This window comes from Hippocampus bargibanti, linkage group LG07, assembly GCF_051943395.1.
Source record: "Hippocampus bargibanti isolate YZ-2025 linkage group LG07, ASM5194339v1, whole genome shotgun sequence".
Lineage (NCBI taxonomy): Eukaryota > Metazoa > Chordata > Actinopteri > Syngnathiformes > Syngnathidae > Hippocampus > Hippocampus bargibanti.
This window is the reverse complement of record NC_142740.1, coordinates 8240344-8265564: the sequence shown is the minus strand read 5'-3', so window position 1 is coordinate 8265564 and position 25221 is coordinate 8240344. Positions and strand designations below refer to the sequence as shown.

At 40.3% G+C, this 25221-nt stretch overlaps 1 protein-coding gene across 4 annotated transcripts; it reads right to left on the bottom strand.

The window, feature by feature from the left end:
* Window positions 1–112: 112 nt before the first annotated feature.
* Window positions 113–24694, bottom strand: LOC148895345 (serine/threonine-protein kinase BRSK2-like). Of its 4 annotated transcripts, none has more exons than XR_016115609.1 (4): window positions 3425–3516; window positions 2741–3013; window positions 2188–2304; window positions 113–294 (listed from the first exon to the last, which is right to left on the bottom strand). XR_016115609.1 is itself a non-coding variant. In XM_089001393.1 (4 exons), exons 1-4 carry the CDS (start codon window positions 24252–24254, stop codon window positions 282–284), a joined length of 276 nt encoding a protein of 91 aa, XP_088857519.1. In that variant the 5' UTR covers window positions 24255–24694; the 3' UTR covers window positions 116–281. The 4 variants fall into 4 exon arrangements, 2 of the variants coding, with proteins under 2 accessions (XP_088857519.1, XP_088857518.1); XM_089001393.1 differs by lacking the exon at window positions 3425–3516 and adding an exon at window positions 24247–24694 and having other exon boundaries at window positions 116–291; window positions 2873–3013; XM_089001392.1 differs by lacking the exon at window positions 3425–3516 and adding an exon at window positions 24247–24694 and having other exon boundaries at window positions 117–294; window positions 2873–3013.
* Between the last annotated feature and the right edge of the window lie 527 nt (window positions 24695–25221).

The following is a 25221-nucleotide window of genomic DNA, read 5'->3' as shown; positions in this document are numbered from 1 at the left end:
TTTAATTACAGTCCTCATGTAATGTGCCTCTTTCCAAACAGCAATGCCGTTTGACCTTCGACCTCCAACGCCATTCCATTAAGCCATCAATGACCTTCACAATTGCAAATAAAGTGACTTTATGATACAATGCAGTGTATTTCTTTCATTATACAACACAATAGCACATTTATTATACATAGAATAAGGTATGTTTCAACATTTAGCTTGTAGTCGACGTGCACATTCCACCATGATGTCCCTGATCCACTGGTGAAGAGACGCTTTGATCCTCTCCTCTTTCATCTGGAACTGCTTTATGTAACAAAGAGGGTACAGAAAGTGCTTAAGAATGAATGTCTCTCAGTGTCTTTGTGTTGTCATGTTATTTGTTATTTAGGTTTTTTTTTGTTCTTTTGACTTCAAGACGGCGCCGCGAGAGTGGCTGCCTTTCCAGCAGCTCCTGTGTTTTGCTTTTCTACTTTCATTTCTTTCATAACTTTGCTGCTGTGAAATGTAAATTTCTCCACTGCGAGACTAATAAAGGCAAATCCAATCCAATCCAATCCAATGTTGTGTGTAGTTTTAAGGCTTATTTAGTTAAAAAGTATATTTTATGGAAACATGGGAACGGATTATTCCCATTTTAATGGTTTCCGATGGGATTTTTTTTTTTGTGATACACACTTTTCGCCTTATACACTCTGTCTGGGAACCAATTAAGTTCGTAAGTTGAGGTCTTACTGTATTGGAAGTCACACAGCAGTGATCTGTTGTCCAATCAGCTACGGACAAGTGTTGGGAGAACATTTAGATTGAAAGTTGATAGTTGTTACATTCTGCTTTCACAACTATTCAACTAATAAGCTTCATAAATCCATGTAGACTAAACTAAACATGCAATAACATAATATGTTATAATATCTTTGTGATTGACCATTTTGGTGGCTTTTCATTTTTTGTGATGGTGGAAGACAGCTCGCTTGTTTATTTGCGCTCATCCTGGCAATTTTCTAATCTATCTAATAGCTATCTACCTAGCTGGCTGTCTATTAGATATCTAGCTCGCTGGCTATCTAGCTCACTATCTTTTAACGATATTGTTAGCTAACTATTCGATATCTATGAGTTAGCTTTGAGTGAACTGCCGCTGCTCACCCAGAGAAAAACTTATCCAGTGACTGTAAAGTGACCTTGAGAGTTTTGAAAGGCGCTTGAAATGAAATGTATTATTATTATTATTATTATTATTATTATTATTATTATTATTATTATTATTATTATTATTATTATTATTATTATTATTATTATTATTATTATTATTATTATTGGCGGCCCGGTAGTCGAGTGGTTAGCACACTGGCTTCACAGTGCGGAGGACGCCGGTTCGCGTCCCGGTCCGGCCTCCCTGTGTGGAGTTTGCATGTTCTCCCCGGACCCGCGTGGGTTTTCTCCGGGTCCTCCGGTTTCCTCCCACACTCTAAAAACATGCATGGCAGGCAGATTGACCACTCCAAATTGTCCCTAGGTGTGAGTGTGAGAGTGACTGTTGTATGTCTTTTTGTGCCCTGCGATTGGCTGGCAACCAATTCAGGGTGTCCCCCGCCTCGTGCCCGAAGACAGCTGAGATAGGCTCCAGCAACCCCCGCGACCCTAATGAGGAATAAGCGGTACGGAAAATGAGATTATTATTATTATTATTATTATTAACCTGTTAAGCATGTTTTTTTTGAAATATGAGCGTAAACCAGAAGACCTGTAAAGAACTCAGGCAGGCTGGGTAACCGGAACTGAAGCCTGCACCTCTGCAGTGTGAGGCAGATATGCAAACAAGTCCAGTACCCACTCTCATTTAATTATTTGTACATTTAAAGGATATTTAAAGGATTGTGGACTCTTCCAATAATAGCTTTTAAGGATAAAGCGGATTCAGAAAACAGATGGAAATTTTCAACGAAGTCAATAGTTCAACAAAAAAAAAAAATCATGAAAAATATGTTTGTTTTGAAGGTAAACATGAAGACTGTCCTTGCCAGCATCTTACCTTTATAAATATTATCTTTATCCCTTTATACTCAACAGTATGGTATGTGCAATGCACTTTGTTTAGCATCTAACCGTAAATAAAAATGTAATTCAAACTTGATCAAAACCTTGGAAATATTAAAAAAAAGGATGTGCCTTTCTTTAGGTATTTTAAACACTCACCCACAGCTTGTCTCCAGCAGACTCTCCCCGACCTGCAGAGACGCCATGCCAAAGTCTGCTATCCGAATATTGTTCTTCTCATCTAATAACAAATTCTCTGGCTTTAAGTCTCGGTGGCTGGATGAGAGGATGCAAAAGACAAAAAAGGGTTACAAAAGTCAAACCCATTAAAATTGCTCTTGATATAGCTGTCATGTTTACCCTTGTTCGCAGAGCAGTTTGGTAACTTCAATAATGCAGATTGAAAACATTTAGGAACTGTAATGAATTTATGATTGACATTCTGTGTAAGGCAATGTTAATCAATTGCTGTGTCCCCGTGACCCACATCTTTCTATTCTTGCCAATTTGAGACAGATTTTATGGAAATTGCAAAGAATATCCCAATAATAATTTTATAAACAACAATATATTTGATGAGAAAATATATGTCCAGCGTATCCCATTTCTAAACAAATGATAAATCACAAAAAGCATCTAGGAAGCTGTAATGCATGATCAAAAATGAAATATATTCAAAGCACATAAGGACATATTTTCTTTATCATCCTACCAGCATTTTTGTCAATCATCTGGTTAGGGGGGGTGTGGTCTTATGTCGGCCCCTGTTGTACTGATGAAAAACTATGGCCCCCTGGAGCATTTAAGTTGCCCATCCCTGGGTTAGATATGAAAGGTGACACACCATATGGAGTGGCTGTGGCAGAAGTCCAAAGCTGAAATGATCTGTCGGAAGAATTTCCGCGCTTCTTGAGGCGTGAGTCGGACTTTCTTCACAAGGTAGTCAAAGAGCTCTCCACCAGACACATGCTCAAGTACAAGGTACCTGCAAAGAGGCAAGATTTTGCACTTTAAACTTATCCTTGAGTATTTCCACTACCTCGACGAAACTATACTTTTTGGTTTTCTACTTCTTTCATAATTTTTCTTGCTGTAGTTTAAGAAAGTTTCCATTGTGAGTCAAATAAATGTTTTCTTATCTTTTCTCGTTTGAGTACCTTTACATGTGAACTGAGTATATTCAACAACATCAATGTTTTTCATTGTATCATAACAAATATTGAATTTATTCAGAATCTAACAAAAACAACGTAGCCACAAGGGGGCACAAGCCAGTGTCTTATTGTGCCGGTCCCAAGCCCGGATAAATACAGAGGGTTGTGTCAGGAAGGGCATCCGACGTAAAAAAAAATAATTGCCAAAACAAATATGCGAATCAAACCTATGAATCCCATACCGGATCGGTCGAGGCCCGGGTTAACAATGGCCGCCATTGGTACTGTTGACCTTCAGGGTGCCAGTGGAAAATGGACTACCACCCTTTTCCTTAGGTAACTGTCGTGTCGTCAGTCTAATCCTTGTTCGCTTACCTCCCCAGATAAATCTTGTGATCAGTTTGTCCCATTCCACAAATTGTTTTTGTGGTATGGGTATTGGTAGCGACTGGTAGAGATAGCAACCTTGAAAGAATATTCATTTTCACTATTTCAATCCTGGATCTTAAATCTAGGATGGGTGTTGACGATCTCCCCACGTCTGCCTTAATGACTTGGTTAATCTTTGTATAGTTTGATTCAAACAGTTTGTCTATGTGCTTTGTGATGTACACGCCGAGATACTTTACTCTTTCAGCATCCCACCTTAATTTGTAATTTCCCTTAATTGACTTTGATGGAGTGTAATTTAGTGCTAGGATTTGTGTTTTAGTCACATTCAGTCTATATCCTGAGTAGTGTTCATATTCTTCTCGTTGTTGCATCAGTATCGGGAGGCTATCTTCCGGTTGTGTCAAATATATTATCAGATCATCAGCAAACAGGCTGAGTTTATGTTCTGAGTCTCTCCTCTCCACACCCTTGATGTTGTGGTTCTGTCTGATTGCTTGGGCTAGGGGTTCATTGAAGATATTGAATAATGTTGGTGAGAGGCAACATCCTTGTCTTGTCGATCTTTCTAGTATTATTCGGTCTGTCAGGCTGCCATTCACTTTCACTCTTGCAGTTGGCCCATTATATAGTGTCTCTATATTTCTAATTGAATCTTTGTTAAAGCCGAATTTACCCATGACTTTGCATAGATAGGCCCAGCGGTCACTATCAAATGCCTTTTCTGCATCCGTGCTCACCAACATTGCACTTGTTCCCGCCTTGTGGATCGCCTCCACCATGTGTATAGTTTTTCTTATATTATCCTGGGCCTGTCTATTTTTAATGAAACCTGTCTGTTCTCTATTGATAATATTGGGCATGACTGTCTCATATCTTTTTGACATCATCGAAGTATATATTTTATAGTCGACATTAAGTATGGATTTTGGTCTGAAGCTCCTGCATAACTCTTTATTTTTACCCTCTTTTGGTATTATAGAGACGATTGCCTCTTTCCATGTTGGGGGAATTTTACCCTCCTTCATGATATATCTGAGTGAAGATAACAAAAGTGGGCCTTGTTCTTGTCTAAATATCTTGTAGAACTCTGAGGGGAATCCATCACTACCCGCAGCTTTACCATTTTTTGTTCCATTGATCGCCACCTCCAATTCTTTTTCCGTTATCTCAGAGTTAAATAATTCATTGTCTTCTTCCATTATCAATGGTAATTTCAGACCATCCAAGAATTTGGCAATTCTCTCCTCATCTGCCGCCTTCGGTTGTGTATATACAGTTTTATAATATTGCTCAAATGATTATCCTATTTCCTTTGGTTCTTTTAATATTGTATTGGTTTTGGGGCACCGAATCTTGTGTATTGTGTTTAGCGCTTGTTGTGTCCTCAACCTTCTTGACAGTATTTTATTTGCTTTGAGTCCTCCTTCATAGTAAATCTCTTTTACAAAACGTGCTCTTTTTTCCACTTCTGTTAACAACATTCGATTTATTTCCCTTTTGGTTTCTGTCTTCTTTGTGAATATCTCTGTATTATTTGTTGTTTTGTGTTGGTCTTCTAGTTCTTTCAATTGTCTTGTTAAGGTTTTATATAATTTTTCTCTTGTCTTTTTACGATGTATTGCATGTGCTATACATTTCCCTCTTTTTACTGCTTTCAGCGCATCCCACACCATATTTGGATTCACTTCTCCATTGTCATTGTCTTCCTTACATTTGATTATATCCCTTTAGTTCCTGTACTAGTTCCTCGTCATTCAATAACCCTGTGTTAAATCCAAGTTGTGTTTTTCCTTCTCCTGTTCAATTTCACTCTCATATAAACGGCACTGTGGTCTGATAAATCTGTGACACCAATTCTACATTCTTCCACTCTGTGTTTGTCTTTGATCTTCATGACAAAATAGTCTATTCTAGCATAGATTGCGTGTGGATGGGAGTAATGTGTGTAATCTCTATGCAACGTGTGTGAGTCCCTCCATACATCTATTATCCCGATTGTTTTATTTGTGTGTTAATGTAATTGGTTATGTGTAATCTAGATTTCTTTGTGCTTGTTGTATGTAAGTCATGGTTGAGCACCACGTTGAAGTCTCCTCCACATATCACGATCCATATACCATTTAGGGTGCAGAGTGCTAATCTGACACTTATATTAAGTGAAAACATGAAAATTCAGCCTTTTGTTTAGCTGTGAGGATCATATGAACTTTTTATTGCCTTAAACGCATTTTCAGAGCAAGAGAAACACGTTTTCTGAACTTAAAATTTTCTTCATGGTTTTCAGTTTTATGATAAAATTAGAGTGTATTCAGGCTTCAGAGTGCTAATTTGACACTTATACAAGTGAAAACATGAAGATTTAGCCTTTTGTTCATCTGTGAGGATCACATGAACTTTTTATTGCCTTAAACTCATTTTCAGAGCAAGAGAAACACGTTTTAAATGTTTTCTTGATTGTTTTAACTTTTATGATGAAATTAGAGTCTATTTATGCTGCAGAGTGTCACACTAAATGACAGTCAACTAAAGTCAACGTTTCAGGCAATAAAAAGTTCACATGATCATCACAGCTAAACAGAAGGCTGAATCTTCATGTTTTCACTTGTATAAGTGTCAGATTAGCACTCTGCAGCCTAAATAAACACACATTTAGTCATAAAACTTAAAACCACGAAGAAAACATTTACTTCAGAAAACGTGTTTCTCTTGCTCTGAAAATGCGTTTTGCGGTTGAGAAGCTACCTCGAAGGGAAAGAAAGCCTCACCCTACCTTCTTTACAAAGGATTCTCCGATCTCTCTATCAGGAGAGAGGAGCCACTGAATTGTACAAGCAGCTCTCATTGGTAGTGCAGTCTAATAAAGAGACCCCGCAGACCTTTCTACTCCGTGCAATGGATCTTCGTCAAAGGATTATTTTTGCATCTCAAGAGGCCGAATCAGGTTTGAAGTATGATCCTACATTGGTCCAGAGTTTATTCCTGCACACAGTTCTGACAGGGTTACAGAGTGACAATGTAAATAGTGACAAACTTTCCTCCTGCTAACCACCACATCAGATGAAGTACTGTTAGAAATATTCCACATAGAATGTGCAAATGAAAAGGAGAGACAGGAAAAAAAGAAAAATGCTGCTGCACAGGTGATAACAGTGAACACTGTCCAGTTAGATGACACACCAGCCCCTATTGGGAAGAAGACAGTCTTAAAGCAGAATACTGTTACTGTGCCGAATGAAATCCTTTCAGAGATCAAAGAGATGACGTCAGAGATAATGCTTTTAAAGGGGCTGCGGGCAGAAGTGTCCCAGATCAAAGAGATTATTCAGAAATAAACAGCCACTTCTCAGCCCACCAGCGGAGGACCTGAACAGGTCGTCTTCACTCCACCTTCACCATATCAGGTAGATCCACCAGCCAGGCACTACTACACCCAACACTCCCCATCAGCTCTTCAGCAGTACCACCCAACACCAGGTCCCAGGACGATGAGGGGGGCAGCCGTTCGCCCCTCAGCAGTACTACATGCCCCGTCGCCCTCAGCCCAGGTGTTATTCTTGTATCAGTCAGGTGAAGAATATTGTCAGCACTGTTTTAAATGTGGAAGTAGTGAACATTTCAGGGCAGGCTGCAAAGCACAGAACTCAGCCAGTAACCATGCTTTAAACTAGAAAGGGTTACCCCAGTGGGACATGGTCTGACCACAGAGACAGATAGGTCCCAGTGTTACAGTGGTGCTATGAAAATGGAATGTAAGCCCCACACATGTGGCCCCGTTCAGAAGAGACATAAGCAGTCATTTTTTCGAGCGTACAGAGAAGAAACAGTGTGGCAAATTACCTTCGGTCATGGGAAATAAATGTCTTATTCTGTGCTTTTTGGGTAACAAAAGGGTTGAAGCACTCTGGGACTCGGGGTCCCAGGTGTGTGCTGTAGATGAGTTATGGAAAAAAACGAACTTACCTGACGTGTCATTGAAAAATGTGAATGAGCTTATTGACCCTGATAATACTCTCAATATTGTGGCAGCTAATGGAACGGATATGCCTTATGTAGGATCGCTTGAGATACCATTTAAACTTGGTGCGAATAATCCCCTGTCGTCTGTGTCAGGAAAAAATATGGTACACTGCGCTTATGTATTGACTACAGCGAGCTGAATCGGAAAACACACCCTGACCGGCACCCCATCCCACGGGTACAGGACGTGGTGGACAACCTTGGGGGTAACACCATCTTCTCGCTGCTGGACCAAGGCAAAGCATACCATCAGGGGTTCATGTCCAAAGAGAGCCGACACCTGACCGCTTTCGTGACCCCTTGGGGCCTTTATGAATGGATTCGAATCCCTCTTGGACTCATGAATGCACCAGCAGCGTTCCAGCGGTGTATGGAACAATATCTGGAGGGGTTACGGGACGAAATATGTGTCCCCTATCTTGAAGACATTCTTGTTTTCAGCGGGAAGTTTGACAACCACGTTGAGGACGTCAGGCGAGTGTTGCGACGTCTCAGAGAAAATGGAATAAAACTCAAATCCCGAAAGTGTGACCTCTTCAAGCCAGAAGTGAGGTACTTCGGCAGGATTGTCTCTGCTGAGGGGGGCAGAATGGACCCGGCAGATACAGCCGGAGTGCGACCCCTGAAAAACAAGCAGCCAGGCACTGTCGGTGAGATTTGAGCCATTTTGGGACTATTAAGCTATTATAGGCAATACATCAAATTTTTCTCTTGTATTGCTAGTCCCTTGTATGATTTGCTTAAAGCCCCTCTCAATGTTGAGAGTTGCTATGTAGACAAAGAAAAAAATGGTAAGTGAGACATAACAGTGTGTCTTCCAACACACGTATTTAGTGGAGTGATGAGCAGCAGTCAGTGTTAGAGCAGCTAATAGACTGCCTAGTTCAACCACCAGTTTTTAGGTTTTCCTGACTTCGCGCATCCTTTCATACAGATGCCTCCAACCGGGGTTTAGGTGCTGTGTTGTACCAAAAACAAAATGGCAAACTTCGAGTGATAGCCTATGGCTCTCGGACTTTAACTGCAGCTGAGAAGAATTAAACTAAAGAATTAAATAACATACACTCGGGCAAGTTGGAAGTTTTGGCGCTTAAGTGGGCGATCACAGACAAGTTTCGTGAGTATTTGTACTATGCACCATTCTTCACTGTGTTTAGTGACAATAATCCACTCACTTATGTACTGTCGACTGCCAAGTTAAATGCAACTGGGTGCAGGTGGGTCGCAGAACTTTCTGATTTTAATTTTACTGTTAAATATCGTCCTGGTAAGGAAAATGTTGATGCAGACTGTTTATCTAGGATGCCTCTTGATATGGTAACATATATGGAAGGATGTACAAAAGAAATGAGCGAACGCTGGTGCGTATGGCTGCCGCTGCTCACCTGCAGAAAAAGAATATCCTGTGACTGTAAAGTGTCCTTGAGAGTTTTGAAAGGCGCTTATAAATGAAATGTATTATTATTATAAATGTCATATGATGCTGTGAGTGCTGCCGTACAAGCAGTTGACCAAAAGAACGAATCTAGTGCAGCTTGGTCGATGGGAATCTCAGCTACGTGTGCCGAGGTGTCACTAAACACACCGATAGCCCCATTTACTGTTGGACAGATCAAGCTAGATCAAGAGACTGATATTATTAGATACAAACTGGCAGAGACGAAACCGCTAGGTACTGAACTAAGAAAGCATTGTCCTCAAATGGTTTATTTTGTGAGGGAATGGGACAAGCTGCACTTTAATGATAGAGGTGTTTTGTACAGAAAAACGGCAAACAGAACCCAACCACTGCTTCCTGAAAAACACAAGGTGACAGTGTTAAAAGAGCTGCATGATGAAATGGGCCACCATGGTGTAGAAAGGACTCGTTTTTACTGGCCCTTTATGCAAAAAGAAATAGAGGACTATGTACTGAGAGTGTGTGTGTGCCTAAAAAACAAAAAGCCCAACCGTGAGGCCAGATCCCCTCTCACTAATATGGTGACTACTCAGCCTTTTGAACTTGTCTCTGTTGACTTTTTGCATCTTGACAAATGTAAGGGTGGTTATGAATACGTGTTTGTGCTAGTAGACCATTTTACACGTTTTGCTCAAGTTTATGTGTAACCGGCCTCAGGCCTAGGGGATACTGGGTCAGTCCAAAGGCGTCACAGGCAGGTAGCACTGTGAACGACGAGGAAAAGACGACACGAGACAACCGTGTTAATCAGCTTCACACAGCGGCCTTTATGATTTACTCATCAAAACATCAATTCAGCAATTTCAATATCAGAATACATTCATGTGTCTCTATACATTCAACATCTATACATTGTATATATATCCTCCACATTTGCACATGCTTATATACGTCTGCACGCTCGTGTGTGTTGTACTGGGAACTACAATTGATATCCAAAAATGCAAATTCATCAAAGCCACAAAACAAGGTTTCATCGCCCAACAAGTCCCCAATTAACATTTTGAGGATGTCTAACACTTATTATTTTGAATACCTGTGAACAACGAGGAAAAGACGACGAGAGAACCGTGTTAATCAGCTTCACACAGCGGCATTTATGACTAACAGTGCATGCGTGAGCTGAGCCGACATCGTCTTCCTCTGTTCCATTCACAGGTGCATAGCACCCTCTCCTGACTTGGTAGTCTAATCGAATAACATACAGTAACGGAGGTCGTTCCTACACTCTCCCCTGCTTTAAAAGATGTCCCCCGACATCTTGACTATACCAACAACAAGTAGTCAAGTACCAGTAGAAGCACAGTCATCTGTCGGGTCTCCGTAGGGTGGTGTCAGTCACATTCAAATGCAAGTCTGCTGTCTAATAAGTCTATACTGTCGGGGTAGTTCACATGATTCTCACACCTAAACAAAAGGCTGAATCTTCATGTTTTAACTTGTACAAGTGTCAGATTAGTACTCTGCAGCCTATATAGACACTAATTTCACCATAAAACGTAAAACAATGAAGAAAACGTTCAGTGCAGAAACGTGTTTCTCTTGCTCTGAAAATGTGTTTAAGGCAATAAAAAGTTCACATGATCCTCACAGCTAAACAAAAGGCTAAATCTTCATGTTTTCACTTGTATAAGTGTCAGATTAGCAATCTGCAGCCTAAATACACACAAATTTAGTCATAAAACTTAAAACAATGAAGAAAACATTTACTTCAGAAAACGTGTTCCTCTTTCTCTGAAAATGCGTTTAAGGCAATAAAAAGTTCATATGATCCTCAGAGCTAAACAAAGGCTTAATCTTCATGTTTTCACTTGTATAAGTGTCATATTAGCACTATACAGCCTATTTAGAAAGTAATTTCATCATAAAACTTCAAACCATGAAGAAAATATTTAGTACGGAAAACGTGTTTCTCTTGCTGTGAAAATACGTTTAAGGCAATAAAAAGTTCATATGATCCTCACAGCTAAACAAAAGGCTGAATCTTCGTGTTTTGAATTGTATAAGTGTCAAATTAGCCCTCTGCAGCCTAAATACATACACCATAAAAGTTAAAACAATGCAGAAAACATTTTGTTCAGAAAACGCGTTTCTCTTGCTCTGAAAATGCGTTTAAGACAATAATAAGTTCACATGATCTCCAGAGTTAAACAAAAGCCTTAATCTTCATGTTTTTACTTGTATAAGTGTCATATTAGCACTGTGCAGCCTCTTTAGAAACTAATTTTATCATAAAACTTCAAACCATGAAGAAAATATTTAGTTCAGAAAACGTGTTTCTCTTGCTCTGAAAATGCGTTTAAGGCAATAAAAAGTTCATATGATCCTCACAGCTAAATAAAAGGCTGAATCTTCGTGTTTTGACTTGTATAAGTGTTAGATTAGCCCTCTGCAGCCTAAATACATACACCATAAAGGTAAAACATTGCAGAAAACATTTTGTCCAGAAAACGCGTTTCTCTTGCTCTGAAAATGCGTTTAAGGCAATAAAAAGTTCACATGATCATCACCGCTAAACAGAAGGATGAATCTTTATGTTTTTCACTTGTATAAGTGTCAGATTAGCACTCTGCAGCCTAAATACACACAAATTTCATCATAAAACTTAAAACCATGAAGAAAACATTTACTTCAGAAAAAGTGTCTCTTGCTCTGAAAATGCGTTTAAGGCAATAAAAAGTTCACATGATCCCCAGAGTTAAACAAAAGCCTTAATCTTCATGTTTTTACTTGTATAAGTGTCAGATTAGCACTGTGCAGCCTAAATACACACAAATTTCATCATAAAACTTAAAACCATGAAGAAAACATTTACTTCAGAAAAAGTGTCTCTTGCTCTGAAAATGCGTTTAAGGCAATAAAAATTCATATGATCCCCAGAGCTAAACAAAAGCCTTAATCTTCCTGTTTTAACTTGTATAAGTGTCATATTAGCACCGTGCAGCCTATTTAGAAAGTAATTTCATCATATAACTTCAAACCATGAAGAAAATATTTAGTTCAGAAAAAAGTGTTTCTCTTGCTCTGAAAATGCGTTTAAGGCAATAAAAAGTTCATATGATCCTCACAGCTAAACAAAAGGCTGAATCTTCGTGTTTTGACTTGTATAAGTGTCATATTAGCACTGTGCAGCCTATTTAGAAACTAATTTCATCATAAAACTTCAAACCATGAAGAAAATATTTAGTTCAGAAAACGTGTTTCTCTTGCTCTGAAAATGCCTTTAAGGCAATAAAAAGTTCATATGATCTCACAGCTAAATAAAAGGCTGAATCTTCGTGTTTTGACTTGTATGTGTTAAATTAGCCCTCTGCAGCCTAATTACATACACCATAAAAGTTAAAACAATGCAGAAAACATTTTGTTCAGAAAACGCTTTTCTCTTGCTCTGAAAATGCGTTTAAGGCAATAAAAAGTTCATATGATCCCCAGAGCCAAACAAAAGCCTTAATCTTCATGTTTTCACTTGTATAAGTGTCATATTAGCACCGTGCAGCCTATTTAGAAAGTAATTTCATCATATAACTTCAAACCATGAAGAAAATATTTAGTTCAGAAAAACGTGTTTCTCTTGCTCTGAAAATGCGTTTAAGGTAATAAAAAGTTCATATGATCCTCACAGCTAAACAAAAGGCTGAATCTTCGTGTTTTGACTTGTGTAAGTGTCATATTAGCACTGTGGAGCCTATTTAGAAACTAATTTCATCATAAAACTTCAAACCATGAAGAAAATATTTAGTACAGAAAACGTGTTTCTCTTGCTCTGAAAATGCGTTTAAGGCAATAAAAAGTTCATAAAACTCACAGCTAAATAAAAGGCTGAATCATCGTGTTTTGACTTGTATTTGTTAAATTAGCCCACAGCAGCCTAAATACATACACCATAAAAGTTAAAACAATGCAGAAAACATTTTGTTCAGAAAACGCGTTTCTCTTGCTCTGAAAATGCGTTTAAGGCAATAAAAAGTTCATATGATCCCCAGAGCTAAACAAAAGCCTTAATCTTCATGTTTTCACTTGTATAAGTGTCATATTAGCACCGTGCAGCCTATTTAGAAAGTAATTTCATCATATAACTTCAAACCATGAAGAAAATATTTAGTTCAGAAAACGTGTTTCTCTTGCTCTGAAAATGCGTTAAAGGCAATAAAAAGTTCATATGGTCCTCACATCTAAACAAAAGGCTGAATCTTCGTGTTTTGACTTGTATAAGTGTCATATTAGCACTGTGCAGCCTATTTAGAAACTAATTTCATCATAAAACTTCAAACCATGAAGAAAATATTTAGTTCAGAAAACGTGTTTCTCTTGCTCTGAAAATGCGTTTAAGGCAATAAAAAGTTCATATGATCCTCACAGCTAAATAAAAGGCTGAATCTTCGTGTTTTGACTTGTATGTTAAATTAGCCCTCTGCAGCCTAAATACATACACCATAAAAGTTAAAACAATGCAGAAAACATTTTGTTCAGAAAACGCGTTTCTCTTGCTCTGAAAATGCGTTTAAGGCAATAAAAAGTTCATATGATCCCCAGAGCTAAACAAAAGCCTTAATCTTCATGTTTTCACTTGTATAAGTGTCATATTAGCACCGTGCAGCCTATTTAGAAAGTAATTTCATCATAAAATTTCAAACCATGAAGAAAATATTTAGTTCAGAAAAACGTGTTTCTCTTGCTCTGAAAATGCGTTTAAGGCAATAAAAAGTTCATATGATCCTCACAGCTAAACAAAAGGCTGAATCTTCGTGTTTTGACTTGTATAAGTGTCATATTAGCACTGTGCAGCCTATTTAGAAACTAATTTCATCATAAAATTCAAACCATGAAGAAAACATTTACTTCACAAAAAGTGTTTCTCTTGCTCTGAAAATGCGTTTAAGGCAATAAAAATTTCATATGATCCCCAGAGCTAAAAAAAAAAGCCTTAATCTTCATGTTTTCACTTGTATAAGTGTCATATTAGCACTGTGCAGCCTATTTAGAAACTAACTTCATCATAAAACTTCAAACCATGAAGAAAATATTTAGTTCAGAAAAAAGTGTTTCTCTTGCTCTCTGAAAATGCGTTTAAGACAATAAAAAGTTCATATGAAACTCACAGCTAAATAAAAGGCTGAATCTTCGTGTTTTGACTTGTATGTGTTAAATTAGCTCTCTGCAGCCTAAATACATACACCATAAAAGTTAAAACAATGGAGAAAACATTTTGTTCAGAAAACGCGTTTCTCTTGCTCTGAAAATGCGTTTAAGGCAATAAAAAGTTCACATGATCTCCAGAGTTAAACAAAAGCCTTAATCTTCATGTTTTTACTTGTATAAGTGTCATATTAGCACTGTGCAGCCTATTTAGAAACTAATTTCATCACAAAACTTCAAACCATGAAGAAAATATTTAGTTCAGAAAACGTGTTTCTCTTGCTCTGAAAATGCGTTTAAGGCAATAAAAAGTTCATATGATCCTCACAGCTAAACAAAAGGCTGAATCTTCGTGTCTTAACTTGTATAAGTGTCAAATTAGCCCTCTGCAGCCTTAATACATACACCATAAAAGTTAAAACAATGCAGAAAACATTGTGTTCAGAAAACGCGTTTCTCTTGCTCTGAAAATGCGTTTAAGGCAATAAAAAGTTCACATGATCTCCAGAGTTAAACAAAAGCCTTAATCTTCATGTTTTTACTTGTATAAGTGTCATATTAGCACTGTGCAGCCTCTTTAGAAACTAATTTTATCATAAAACTTCAAACCATGAAGAAAATATTTAGTTCAGAAAACGTGTTTCTCTTGCTCTGAAAATGCGTTTAAGGCAATAAAAAGTTCATATGATCCTCAGCTAAATAAAAGGCTGAATCTTCGTGTTTTGACTTGTATGAGTGTTGTTGTGCATCGTGTGGAACGGATACAGATTGTTTTTCAGCATTTTTGACCACGACATTCATCAAGGAGGAGACTGTGCTGAGCGGTTGCGCCTTTTCGGCAGCATGAATATGCCAGTACTGTTTTTGAATGGGAGGAATGTCGGAGCCATTCGACTGCCATCGCTGGACACCAAAGGGGTCTCAAAAAAAGACTTTATCAACATCGCAGGGATAATACTAGTGGGCCTCAATCGGCAGTACATTTGCACCTAAAAGCTAGCAACCACTCATTTGACGACAATGAGGTTAAAATCTTAGCGAAAGAACATAGATGGTTTGAAAGGGGGGTAAAAGAGGCGATTCTTATAAAACAACAAAATCCTTCATTAAACCGGTCTGGTGGTGTGAGGTTCAATTTGGATCGTTCATACAATAGCCTGCTCAGGCAAAACAGGTTAGGCAACTTTCGCAATGCTGATGAGGGTCGTTATGCTGATGAGGTGATACCGGGGGGAGTGGGTGTAATAGGCCAATCGTTAGTCAGGAATGTAGGAACAATCAGTGGGGCCACAGGGGGGGGTCCCGCGCCCCCCCCAACCTGAGAGTAGGGACCTATCATAGCTGTGTCCGGCGCCACCAGGTCTGGACATTAGGGATATATAAATGGGGCCGATACGACCAGTCAGACTTTAGTTCGCTGACGAAGCCTCTTGGATAGGAGGCGAAACGTCCGAAACCTTCACTTTTGTACAGATGACGGCTGAAGAAACCTTCTCATTAATGCAGGAACACTGTCAAATTACGTAGTTTTCTATTTCGTGCTGCATGAATGGCCAATAGAACCTCTGCCTTGCAAGGGTGATCACCTTGTCAGCTCCGACATGACCCATGTTGTCATGCAGGTGTTTGAGCACAGTCGACTTCAGTTTACTACGGAGAACGAGCTGTTTTCTTTTCTCCGCCTGTCTGTATAAAATTCCATTGTCCAGTTTAAGTCTATTCCATTCGTGTACTAGTCTCCTTGCCTCTGGTCCCATTTGTCTTTTATCTTTGTCATTGGGGTTCCATCCCCTCCTCTTCAGTGTCATTACCTCAGAGCTTGATGCATCCTCTTCCTGAGCAGCTCCGATATCATCTGGAGTTATAACGGGGACTGTCACCGGAAGAAAATCCTCACCATCAGAGGTGAGTTGCAACACAGCCATCCATGGCACATCCACTTCAGCCACAGCCTTGTCCCCCTGCCATATGGTGGAAACCATGTCTGGAGGCAAAGTTTCAGTGTACTCCTCTGTGTGTCCCTCCAGCTTAACTGGATAACGCAACAGTGTGTCGGAATCAGCATTCGCCTTGCCTGGCCTGTACTTTATTGTGAAGTGGAAATCCGCCAATTCATCCACCCAGCGATGTCCGGCAGCATTGAGTTTGGCCGTGCTTAGAACGTACGCGAGAGGGTTATTGTCCGTGTACACAGTGAATGTGGGTGCATAGTAGAGATAATCTCGATATTTGTCGCAGATTGCCCACTTCAACGCCAGAAACTCAAGCTTTCCAGAATGGAGATGATAATTTTTCTCTGAAGGTGAGAGTGTTCTGGATCCATAAGCAACAACGCGAAGTTTATCTCCCTGCTGCAGATAAAGCCCAGCCCCCAGACCTTCATTGGATGCGTCCGTATTTAACACAAAGGGCAGATTAAAGTCTGGGTAGGCTAAAATAGGTGTACCGGTCAATATATCTACCAGGCGGGAGACCACAGCACTGTGTTCGGGGCCCCACTGGACAGGGTTACCAGAGGGAAGCTGGCCTAACTTGGTGACTTTCCTTTGGCGTGCAGCGGTGTTGTGAACTGGCCTCAGGTCAGGCTGAGTGGCCCCCTATACCAGTTTAAACAGCGGCCGTGCAATCCTGTCAAAGTCCTGTACGAAGGATCTATAGTAGCCCAAGGCCCCAATAGAGCTCTGACTTCCCCCACATGGCGTGGTTTCTCTCTTTTAACTGCAAAACGGCTTCCAGGTCTTTAGGGTCTTTGCGGACACCATCACTTGACACGAGACGACGCAAGTACCTAACTTGTCGTTTGAACAGTTCACATTTATTCGGACGTAGCTTTATGCCATGCTCCTGCAAGCGGTGAAGCACTTTCCTCAGGTCCTCTAGGTGTTCATGAAATGATTTTGAAAAGCAGAGCACGTCATCCAGATAAGGAGAGCTGCATTCGTCCCTCAGGCCATCAAGAACGTCCTCCATACATCTTTGAAAGGCTGCTATTTAGCTCCCTAAAGTCAACGCACAGGCGCAAGCTTTTATCTTTTTTTCTAACACAGACGACAGGAGATGAGATGCTGAAGTGGATTTTCTTATCCAACCACGGTGAAGTAGGTTTTGCACATAGTCTTTGACCTCTTGGTGAAGGGGTTTTGGAATGGCATTGTAACACTTTTGTACCGGCGTGTTGTCAGTGAGTTGGATCTTGAGTTGCAGGTTTGGAATGCAACCTATATCAGCATCACCTCTTGCAAAGATATCTGACTCTTCATGCAACGTGTCCCTGTTCTTCCTCTTTGAGATGTGACAAGTCAACCGGAGGATGCCACTTGTCTGTGGTCAGAGCCGAGCAGATTTTATCGGTGGGACTGTTTAGCGGCTTTGGATTGTCGGACCACTCCTTAAAGGGCATGACCCCAGTAACTTCCTCAATTGAGCCCAGAATAGTTCTCTGTGAGAGATGAATGTCATGTTTACTAACATTCTGAATGGGAATTTTTACAATTTTTGTCGGCCCACTGGGTACATGTACTAACGAAGAGAACGGCTCTAGCCCCTCAGGGCAGTTCTTCCCTATACTGGGCTCAAATAGCATTGTTCCCCCCTTGGGCCATGCTCTGACTCTGCACTTCACCTCCCATATCTTGCCCGCAGGAATAATGAGCCCTTCTTCCCAACACACACATGGTACTGGAGGAATGTCTCATCAGGGCCCAATTTCTGAAGAACAGAAATCAAGGTCTCTACAGTGCGTTCGCTGACACTCATGGCTTCTTACAGTATGGCTGCAAGGTCCACCTGTTCATTGTTCTCTTTGATCATTTCTGCAATCACATTGCTTCCTACGAGAGGACAGGTAACACAACTCGTACTGATTAGTATGGGAACTTGTATGTCAGCATGTCCATGGTTTTCCACTCCGTATCTGCAACCCAACATTAGCCCATCCATCAAAGGGAACCGTTGTGCCATTCGCTGCAGATACCTCAAACGGTTGGTCCGGGAATAGGGATGAAATTGGCTGAATGGTTACGTTGGGCAGTGCTTCCTCTACCCACGCCCTCCTCACCACGGTCACTTGAGAGCCTGAGTCAAGCAGCATTTGGAGTGGGACCCCATTGAGTGCACAGGAGACAATACATCGCTTGCCAATTACTTGTGCTACATGTTTTTTTATGTTGACTGACACTGCGTCGTCAGACTTATGGATGTTACTGGTTCAACCGAGTTGATTTGTACTGGAGGCTTGTCATTGGCATTGATCACCGGAAGCCTCACTCCAGTGACCTTACCCCGTTTCCCGGTGCCTTTCTTCGCAGACAGCCCACAGCTCTGTGTCCTTCCTGACCACAAATGAAACAGTGAGGGCAGCTCTTAATGTTCTTTCGCACACAGACCTGACACCTGCCTGTCTCATTCGTTGTGTCTGGGGTCGCGTTGAGGATCGAGTCAGGGACATGGATCTACCTGAGGTGCCGATTCTGTAGGTTTAACAACTTGGACAAAGTGTTTGGTCAGTGCGGTCACTTGTGCAGTCAGCTCGAGAATGGCAGCACGGTTAGCCTGTAATTCAGAGTCAACTTTGGTCTGGTTAATCTGGTCAGTTTGATTAGTTTGAGCAGCATGGACATTCACAGATCGATTTTTGGTCACAGTACCAAGGCGTTTCACCCTCTCAGCCTCTTCACTTGTGGATCCCCAGGTATCCCCTAGGCCTGCCCTAAGGCGTCACAGGCAGGTGGCACTGTGAACGACGAGGAAAAGACGACACGAGACAACCGTGTTAATCAGCTTCACACAGCGGCATTTATGACTAACTCATTTACTCATCAAAACATCAATTCAGCAATTTCAATATCCGAATACGTTCATGTGTAGATCTATACATTCAACATCTATACATTGTATATATATCCTCCACATTCGCACGTGATTATGCATGTCTGCACGTTCGTGTGTGTTGTACTGGGAACTACAATTGACATCCAAAAATCCAAATTCATCAAATCCACAAAACATTCATCAAAGCCACAAAACAAGGTTTCATATATAGCATCGCCCAACAAGTCCCCAATTACTTTAGCATCTTGAGGATGTCTAAAACTTATTATTTTGAATACCTGTGAACGACGAGGACAAGACGACACGAGACAACCGTGTTAATCAGCTTCACACAGCGGCATTTATGACTACCTGCGCATGCGTGAGCTGAGCCTAAATCGTCTTCCTCTGTTCCATTCACAGGCATGTAGCGCCCTCTCCTGACTTGGTAGTCTAATCGAATAACATACAGTAACGGAGGTCGTTTCTAACCCCCTACACTCTCCCCTGCTTAAAAAGATGTCCCCCGACATCTTGACTATACCAACAACAAGTAGTCAAGTACCAGTAGAAGCACAGTCATCTGTCGGGTCTCCGTAGGGTGGTGTCCGTCACATTCAAATGCAAGTCTGCTGTCTGATAAGTCTATACTGTCGGGGTAGGGTAGTAATAGGGTTCAGGTCGCACTAGATAATGAGTCGTGGGGTAAGGCATGCAAGTATACAAGACATTTGCCCCAGGTCTTCAGGGCTGGTATGATGGATGACCAAAGTGTTCATATGTGAATATCTGCTACAACGGATTTTCACCTTTTTACTTACTTTATGGACGTTCACCACGTTTACCAGTTGATATTTTGTTTAGTTTGAATCCAGATCTAACCAGGGTGACACCAACCAGAAGGACCATGTGAAGAAGTGGAAACAGGGTATGGAGGAAGCGTATGTGATCACGCAAGAAAATCACAACAAAGCTGCTGCGTAAGAGACTATATGAGTAAACTAAAGTATTCTACTCTGTTGCCCGATGATCGTGTTCTAGTTCGAAACTTAACCCCACGCGGATGTTCAGGCAAACTGAGAAACCACTGGGAGGATGTTGTTCAGACAGTGGTTCGTCAAGTCAGCAAAGACATTCCAGTTTATGACCGGAAACCTGAGAGGGGGAAGGGCAGATCGGATACTCCACCGCAATCTCTTGCTGCATGTGATCATTTGCCATTATAGAGACTTCACTACAGCCACAGTCCAAGAAAAAAGTCCACTCGGCAACGACCAAACAAGATGCCAGAGATGGATCCAGAAGAGGATGATGAGGAGGATGAGTATTATCCAGTGTTGCATCGCCAGAGCACCCGACCAGACGCACCAGAACTGTGGGCCGTGAGCTTCGTGGAGACAACCCAACATGATGACAATCAACTGGGGAATGAACTGCCGAGGACAGAGCTGCGGAAGTTGACCAGCCTCAGGAGGGCAACATTGGTCCGGAAAATGATCCACCTGTGACGGTGTATCATTTTCCCCAGCCACCCCCTAGTAATTCTGATATTGGGGGAAATCAACGGCCACGACGAGAACACAGGAGACCCAAGGTATTCACGTGTGGTTCGCCATCTTGTTAGAATGTAGGTACCATGTTATGGTGAACAGACAATGCCTTGGATGTATAGTGCACACCCCTATTATGCCACGGAGTACTACAGAAATGGTTAATCGACACTTCTGTTTGATAGCACAGTGAACAAGAAGACCCCGATGATCCCTGATGTGTATAAGTAAACGGAATGTATGAAAAGAGTTCCAGTCTGTGAACTGTTGATTGTTATAATGTAAACAGAATGTATGAAAAGAGTTCCAGTCTGTAAACTGTTCATTATTATAGTTAATATTTGGATGCAATTCATAATACCATGCGTAATTGTTTTGCGCATGTCGTCCAGCGCATTTATGTATTTACTAGTACATACGTTGGGGACAACATCTATTTTGAATGGGAGTATGCGACAGGTTGTAAGTATCTTATTTCGTATTTTGGTTACATTCGCGTAGTTATATTGGTTTACGAATGTTATATATCGAAAATGTTTATTTAAACAATGAACGCCTGCTTCGGTTAGTGTTTCGTGTCGGATCGATTTAGATCGTTGGACAGGAAATTGTTGTGCGCATACGTTTGCATTACATCTGGGCATTCGAAGTAAACCACTGTTGAGTCAAGACGTATCGCACTACTTGTCTTGTGTTTTTTTTTCTGGATCCCACAACACCGTATCTCCCTTACCACAGCCTAAATAGACACTAATTTCATCATAAAATTTGCAACCATTAAGAAAACATTTTGTTCTGAAAACGTGTTTCTCGTGCGAAAATGCGTTTAAGGCGACAAAAAGTTCATATGATCCTCACAGCTAAACAAACGGCTGAATTTTCATCTTTTCACTTGTATAAGTGTCAGATTAGAATACTGCAGACTAAATAGACACTAATTTCACCATAAAAGTTAAAACCATGAAGAAATCATTTCATTCTGAAAACAAATATTTCTCTTGCTCTGCAAATGCGTTTAAGGCAATAAAAACGTCATATGATCCCCACAGAAGGCTAATTCATGTTTCCATTTGTATAAGTGTCAGATTAGCACTCTGCAGCCTAAATAGACACTAATTTCATCATAAAAGTTAAACCCTGAAGAAAACATTTCATTCTGAAAACGTATATTTCTCTTGCTCTGAAAATGCGTTTAAAGCAATAAAAAGTTCACATGATAGACACAGCTCAACAAAAGGCTGAATCATCATGTTTTACACTTGTATACGTGTCAGATTAGCACTCTGCAGCCTAAATACACACAAATTTCATTATAAAATATAAAATCGTGAAGAAAACGTTTTTCTCTTGCTCGGAAAATGCCTTTATGGCAATACAAACTTCATATGATCTCCATAGCTAAAAAAGGCTTAACATGTATAAATGTCACATCAACACTGTGCAGCCAGCCTATTTAGACACTAATTTCATCATAAAACTTCAAACCATGAAGAAAACATTTAGTTCAGAAAACGTGTTTCACTTGCTCTGAAAATGCGTTTAAGGCAATAATAAATTGATATGATCCTCACAGCTAAAGAAAAGGCTGAATCTTCATGTTTTTACTTGTATAAATGTCAGATTAGCCCTCTGGAGCCTAAATAGATACATTATAAAAGTTAAAACAATGCAGAAAAAAATGTGTTCAGAAAACGTGTTTCTCTTGCTCTGAAAATGCGTTTAAGGCAATAAAAAGTTCACATGATCATCACAGCTAAACAGAAGGCTATATCTTCATGTTTTCACTTGTATAAGTGTCAGATTAGCACTCTGCAGCCTAAATACACACAAATTTCATCATAAAACATAAAGCCATGAAGAAAACATTTACTTCAGAAAACGTGTTTCTCTTGCTCTGAAAATGCCTTTAAGGCAATAAAAAGCTCATGATTTTTACAGAGAAAAAAAAAGGCTGAATCTTCGTGTTTTGACTTGTATAAGTGTCAAATTATCCCTCTGCAGCCTAAATAGATACATCATGAAAGTTCAAACAATGCAGAAAACATTTTGTTCAGAAAACGTGTTTCTCTTGCTCTGAAAATGTGTTTAAGGCAATAAAAAGTTCACATGATCATCACAGCTAAACGGAAGGCTGAATCTTCATGTTTATTACTCTGCAGCCTAAATACACACACATTTCATCATAAAACCTAAAACCATAAAGAAAAAATTGAATTCATAAAACGTGTTTCTCTTGCTCTGAAAATGCGTTTAAGGCAATAAAAAGTTCATATGATTCTTACAGCGAAAAAAAAGGCTGAATCTTCGTGTTTTGACTTGTATAAGTGTCAAATTAGAAAGTTAAGGTTGAAAGTTAAAACAGTTAGGCTGAAAGTTAAAACAATGCAGAAAACATTTTGTTAAGAAAACGTGTTTCGCTTGCTCTGAAAAAACGTTTAAGGCAATAAAAAGTTCACATGATCATCACAGCTACACAGAAGACTGAATCTTAATGTTTTTACTTGTATAATTGTCAGAATCGCACTCTGCAGCCTAAATTGACACTAACTTCATCATAAAACTTAAAACCTTGAACAAAACATTAAATGCAGAAAACGTGTTTCTCTTGCTCTGAAAATGCGTTTAAGGCAATAAAAAGTTCACATGATCATCACAGCTAAACAGAAGGCTATATCTTCAGGTTTTCACTTGTATAAGTGTCAGATTAGCACTCTGCATCCTAAGTACACAAAATTTCATCATAAAACATAAAACCATGAAGAAAACATTTACTTCAGAAAACGTGTTTCTCTTGCTCTAAAAATGCGTTTAAGGTAATAAAAAGTTCATATGATCCCCAGAGCTAAACAAAAGCCTTAATCTTCATGTTTTCACTTGTATAAATGTCAGATTAGCACTGTGCAGCCATTTAGACACTAATTTCATCAAAAAACTTCAAACCATAAAGAAAACATTAAATTCAGAGAACGTGTTTTTCTTGCTCTGAAAATGCGTTTAAGGCAATAAAAAGCTCATATGATCCTCACAGGTAAACAAAAGGCTGAATATTCATGTTTTCACTTGTGACACCGGGTCTGAACTGTCATACCGTAGCTTGTGTAGACAAATGGATGAGGGACTACAATAAGGGTTGACATGAGAATCAGAGTCAGAATCAGAATTTCTTTATTGCCAAGTATGTAGAACACACAAGGAATTGGTTTCCGGTCGAACACGCTGCACTAGTATCATCACGCAAAGACTTGTCTGCAAACACTCTATCAAGGGCTAAATGAGAAGAATTATCATGTCAGATGTCTTCTCAAAACATTCCTTACTTTACAGGTTCGTGATGATGTCCTGTTAGAACAATTTACAAAGTCGACAAGTGAAGAGGCTGAGAGGGTGAAACGCCTCGGTACTGTCACTAAATATCGATCTGTAAATGTCCATGCTGCTCAAACTAATCAAACTGACCAGATTAACCAGACCAAAATTGACTTTGAATTACAGGCTAACCGTGCTGCCATTCTCGAGCTGACTGCACATGATCGCACTGACCAAACACTTTGTCCAACTTGTTAAACCTACAGAATCGGCGCCTCAGGTAGAACCATGTCCGTCCCTGACTCGATCCTCAACGTGACCCCAGACACCAACGAATGAGACTAGGGGCAGGTGTCAGGTCTGTGTGCGCAAGAACATTAAGAGCTGCCCTCACTGTTTCATTTGTGGTCAGGAAGGACATAGAGCTGTGGGCTGTCTGCGAAGAAAGGCACCGGGAAACGGGGTGAGGCTTCCAGTGATCAATGGCAATGACAAGCCTCCAAATCACAAATCAACCCGGTTGAACCGGTAACATCCATAAGTCTGACGACGCAGTGTCAGTCAACATCAAAAAAACGTGTAGTTATCATCCATTACAGGTTGTTCCGGGCTTCCCTCAGCATGCAGGGTGTTGGTTTTGGTAATGATGCTGGTACGACCAATGGAAAAGCTTCCTCTAGCTGCTGCCCATTCTCAGGTTCCGTAGTTTGCGCTTGGGGGTGGAATTCTGATGCTACAGCTCTGAAATTGTGAGGTTCAGGGTGAGACGCCTGATGACTGACTGTCTTCCTTGTATACACAGGTAACCGTCGGAGATTGTATGAACATCCCTCTTCATCTGAATATCCAGACTCCTGCCCAACTGCTACCCTGCTTGTCTGTCTAGCTGTTTTCTGTTTATTTGTCACCCTACGGGGCTGTTCAACTGGCAAATCATTGACAGACGGTAGGAGATTACGGTGCAACACACGGGTAGTTTTGTCTCCGTTTGCTGCCAGAACCTTGTAAGGGTTGTGTCAGGAAGGGCATCCGACATACAAGCTTGGCCAAAACAAACCTCTAAAGATGGAGGACACTGATTTGCGGTGGCGACCCCCTTGAAAGGAAAAGCCGAAAGGAAAAGAAGAAGACTGTCATTCACGAATTTATTCAGGAATTGAAAATATGACATAGAGTGCCATTCCCAAATCTGTCAGGGTTTTGTTTTTCTTGTTTGGGTGCCGATAAAACGCTGACCATAGCCTCTGGCAATGGCCTCTGGCAATGTTTTTTTCCATTCCACAAGGGGGGAAGCATTTCCCTTTTTTCCACGTTAGTGCTTTGTTCCAGTTTCAGCTGTTGTTAAAGCGCTATATAAACCAATACTGTA

Excerpts from the sequence above, each read along its gene's own strand:
- LOC148895345 (XM_089001392.1), bottom strand. Across the intron at positions 2,305-2,872 it reads TGCCACAGCCACTCCATATG|CCACCGAGACTTAAAGCCAG; the intron begins GTGTGTCACCTT and ends CCTCTCATCCAG.